The following is a 4,209-nucleotide window of genomic DNA, read 5'->3' as shown; positions in this document are numbered from 1 at the left end:
AAGAGGGGACCTGGCAACCCTAGCCAGTTTGGTGTAGTGGTTAAGTGTGCGGACTCTAACCTAGGAGAACTGGGTTTGATTCCTCACTCCTCCACTTGCAGCTACTGGATGACCTTGGGCAAGCCATAGTTCTGTCAGAGCTGTTGTTGAAAGGGCAATTTCTGTCAGAGCTCTCTCGGCCCCACCTACCTTACAGGGTGACTGTTGTGGGGAGGGGAAGGGAAAGGAGTTTGTAAGCCGCTCTGAGACTCCGAGTGAAGGGCTGGGTATAAACCCAATCTCTTCTTCTTCCTCTTCTTCTAGGAGATACTGTGCTTGGGAGAGAGGTGTGCCCTAGGCTTCAGAGCAGACTCAGTTGACTTTCAGTCTTCTCCGCTAACCCTGGTTAATAGACACAGACCGTGGTTAACCTTAACTGTGGTCAAGGGTGACGTCAGAATGCAGCCGATGCTCTGTTCAAAGCTCTTGTTGCGTTGGATATGCCCTTTGCAAGTCCTTTTTGAGCTTTTCGGACCTTGGTCTGATTAGTTTTGAAGATGGATTTATGCTACAAGCAGGGATCATTTCATAGAAAAAGAGGTGCAGGAGCTCATTAGCTTAACTCGTTAGCATGACTTATTTGCATATGCCACACACCCCTGACATCACTGGAAGCAGGGGGTGGGGCTTGTTGCATGTGTCCGCCCCCTGGGCTCCTTACTGCTGGAGTTCCGCTCCTGTGCGCTCCTGCAGGAAATGACCCCTGGCTACAAGTACTAGCCAAGTCCTGTTCAAAATTATTCTTGCGCTGCAACTGTATGGTCAGTTTGGCCCTGAGGGTCTCATTACACGAGACGTGGAATGCAAGGCAGTTTGAGGTTTCTGCAGCCCAACTCACATTTTGTGTCTGACCTGGATTCACCTTCAAAATTATTGGGGGGAGGGGCAGATCAGCCGCTGAGCACAGTGCAGTTTTCCCTCCCTTCCATCTGGTGCTTCTTTCAGCAGCAAAAAACGGTAGCTGGAGGTGGGGGGGGTGTTGTTGGTCTCACCGCTGGTCCCACGGGTCTGCCCACATGTCCGGGAAACCCCCAAACTGGCTTGCATTTCACATCTCATATAACAAGACCTTGAATTACGTGCTTATCTCAGGTTGTGGTTTTACTGTCTCTGTTTCCCCGACTCCTTGGCTCTCAGTGGGAGCTTTGCGGGACTCTTTAAGCTCTCTGGGGTCTTTTCATATCAATTAACGCTTTTATGTGAGTGATTTACGCTTAATTTCCCCCCCTCCCCTGATCCTTCCGCCACCTCTCCTGCCAACATTTCTTCCAGTCGCTCCAAGCCGTTTCCTCTTGGATGTCCTTCCATTTCTTGTAGCTTTGAATCTCTCTCCAGCTGAATTTGTGGGATGACCCCCATAATCCTCCTGCTTCTCTGTCCCTGAAAATTCTCTTCTTACTCAGGTTCGCCTCCCAGAGCTGAGCTGATTCATTCAGGTAATAGCTGAAGCGTTACCAAGGCCAGCTTTTTAATATTTCCAAAGAATACTTCTTTGGCTCGCTTTCCCTGGTCTTGATTATTGCGGTGTTTGTCTTTCTTGCCTGATCATTTCTCATCTTCGGATTTCTCCTTCTGTTTTGAGTCCTGCTGTGTGCCTTTTCCCCTCCACTCTATCCAGTACTGTTTTTCTGTTTGCTGGCTTCCTTTGCCTCAACATGTTCCATTCAGGTTTCTTATTCTTTTTCATAAATTGTATAGATTGCAAGGCTGTGTATTAACGTGCATTTCCCCATTCTGTTGATACTTTTTCTTGGGCAGCTCTACCTAGAATGCTATGTCCCAAGGGTCCATTGCAGCAGAGAAAGGGTGGGGTGGGGGAAGGAAGTGCTTGGACCATCCCATGACAACTGCTCGCCCCTGAAACTCTCTCCCTGCTTGCTTTTACGCCTATAGAGTTCTAGCCTCCAGTTCAAAAAATAGGGCAGGCGTTCCCAACAGGGTGCCCAAGCGCACCCTGTTACCCACCAACACCTTTCCTGGTCCTCACCAGTGTTCCCTCTAAGCTGAGTTAGTGTGAGCTAGCTCGTAGTTTTTTAACCGGCAGCTCACACGTTTTTGTCTCAGCTCAGGAGGGATGGCTCCAGAACAAACTAATTGATACAGGAGCCGAATCGCTCACTCACAACTTTCATGCCAGTAGCTCACTAAGGTCGCGAAGAGGTTTATTTAGTTTTGACAACTACTGAAAGTTAATAGATATTGTAAAATGTAAGATGTATAACCAATTTAGGGAAGGGTAAGTTACCTATAGATTTGTGTAATAGATTTAAAAGGAGGTTAAGAGGATTTAAGAACTGAGCAGGAGGTTGGAGCACTGTGGGAAGCCGAAAAGGGGGGGGAGGGTAGGAGGGTAGGATATAGGGGTATAAAAGTGTTTGATATATATTGACTTGTGTTTACCATATCCTAATAAAATGTGTTTTAAAAAAAACACTAAGGTTGTGAAGAGTCGGACTCGACTGTGCGACTGAACAACAACAGCAACACGAAAAAGCTCACAAAGTAGAGTCTTTGCTCACAAGACTCCACATCTTAGAGGGAGCACTGGTGCTCACCGACTGTTTTTGGGAAGCGGGCAGGGCCAAGTGGGGCTTTTGCCTAGCAGAGCTTCTGATTGGCCGCTACAAATCTGATTGGCTGTTCAGATTAAAATACATCCTGCTCAACAGGGCTTCTGCCTGAAACTTTGAAGAGTTACTAATGAGAGTTGTGCATAACTTCGTTCCCTGACATGTTGTGCTTGGCTCTGCCTCCTGAGGCAGCCATTTTGTGGTTAGCTTCCCCTCCTGCAGCAGCCATATTGTCACTGCGCCCACCCCCCGGTGTCAGAAATTCAGAGGTGTCTGAAGGCTCAAAAAGGGTGGGGACCCTTCAAACAATAGATAGATGGATGGATGGGATGGGGATGCTATTCCATGAGAAGAACTGACATGCGTCATATAATAGAGCGCTCTGAAGTGTGGCCATTGTGAAATGAGGCTGGAAGAGCTGTGCAGTGAATGCCCCTACCCTTTTTCTTGAATGTCGACAGGGAGAACAAGGTCTAGAAGGAAAGCCGGGATTTCCTGGTGTTGCTGGGCGTCCTGGCGATGCAGTGAGTATCATTCCTCATCCAGGAGTTACATGGGAATGGCTGGGGTTGCATTTCCATTTTTGGTGTGAGGAAGCAGGGCGTTTCGGCGAAAGGCAAGAAAACTCGTAGCAAAATTCACATCGGGGCCTTTTAAACATGTGCAACCGGACACCAAATATGGAGCGTCAGGGGGGGAAACGTGCTGTTCCAAGAGGACATTCAGCTCATTCAAAACCTGAAGTCATGCAAAGGTTGTTTCAGGTGATCTGCTGCATAGAGTAGCTGACGGCCACGTGAAAAGTCTTGGGCTCTTCTAGCACCCCAGACCCTGTTCAGATGGACCCCTTTTGTCCTTTTCCTGCCCATTTTAACCCATCTTTAAAGGTGCCACTGGACTCGTACTTTATCCTGCAGACTGCCGTGTAGGGTTGCCACCCCCCTGATGGGGGCATCCCCGAAGAGCCCCCTGGTGCGCCTGACGTGCCTGGCACGACGATGGCACCAGAATGTGACATTATCCTGCCAGGCACATTACGTGGGAAGACGTGCACCAGAAGGTCTTGGGACCCGGGCTGGAGCCCCCCCACCTGGAGGTGATGTCATCGCGCCAGACATGTCATGTGGGGGGGGATGCACACCAGAAGACCCAGGGACCTGGGCCGGAGCCCCCCAGGTAAGACCTGGCAGCCCTACTCCTGTCTGAGTCTCCACAGACTCTTCACAAAAGTTTCAAAGGGGAAAGAACAAAGTTTGAGCCCAGCGGCACTTTTAAGACCAACACAGTTTTATTCATATTCTAAAACACGGAGACCTCTTTCCTGACTAGTGTGAAGGTGCCCAAAGTCAGATAAGGGCAGCGACACACACGACAGCGGAATGGGCAAGGTGTGGTTGTAGCCGTATGTGCTGCCCCTACGAATTGCCATCACATACAACCCCGCCATTCCAGATTTCCTTTTTTACAAGACCAGTGCTGGATATATTTCAGATTAAATTGCAATACAGTCTCAGAACGTTGCTTATGGATTCCCCCCCCCTTTTTTTGTATCTTGCAGCAATTTTGGCAAAGGCAAACAGGGCATCTCCCCCCCCCCCCA

At 49.1% G+C, this 4,209-nt stretch overlaps 1 protein-coding gene across 1 annotated transcript in view; it reads left to right on the top strand.

Annotated features, from left to right (window-relative positions):
• The window catches only part of LOC107107619 (collagen alpha-1(VIII) chain-like), a 28,442-nt gene that overhangs the window by 11,486 nt on the left and 12,747 nt on the right, over positions 1-4,209 (top strand). The window contains exon 4 of the mRNA XM_015407927.1: positions 3,071-3,133. Coding sequence (XP_015263413.1) covers positions 3,071-3,133 — 63 coding nt within the window. The remainder of the gene's footprint in view (positions 1-3,070; positions 3,134-4,209) is intronic.

Source organism: Gekko japonicus, unplaced genomic scaffold (genome assembly GCF_001447785.1).
Source record: "Gekko japonicus isolate JY-2015 unplaced genomic scaffold, Gekko_japonicus_V1.1 scaffold5077, whole genome shotgun sequence".
NCBI classification, from domain to species: Eukaryota; Metazoa; Chordata; class Lepidosauria; order Squamata; family Gekkonidae; genus Gekko; species Gekko japonicus.
Note: the sequence above shows the minus strand (reverse complement) of the source record. Positions and strands in the feature narration are given on the sequence as shown.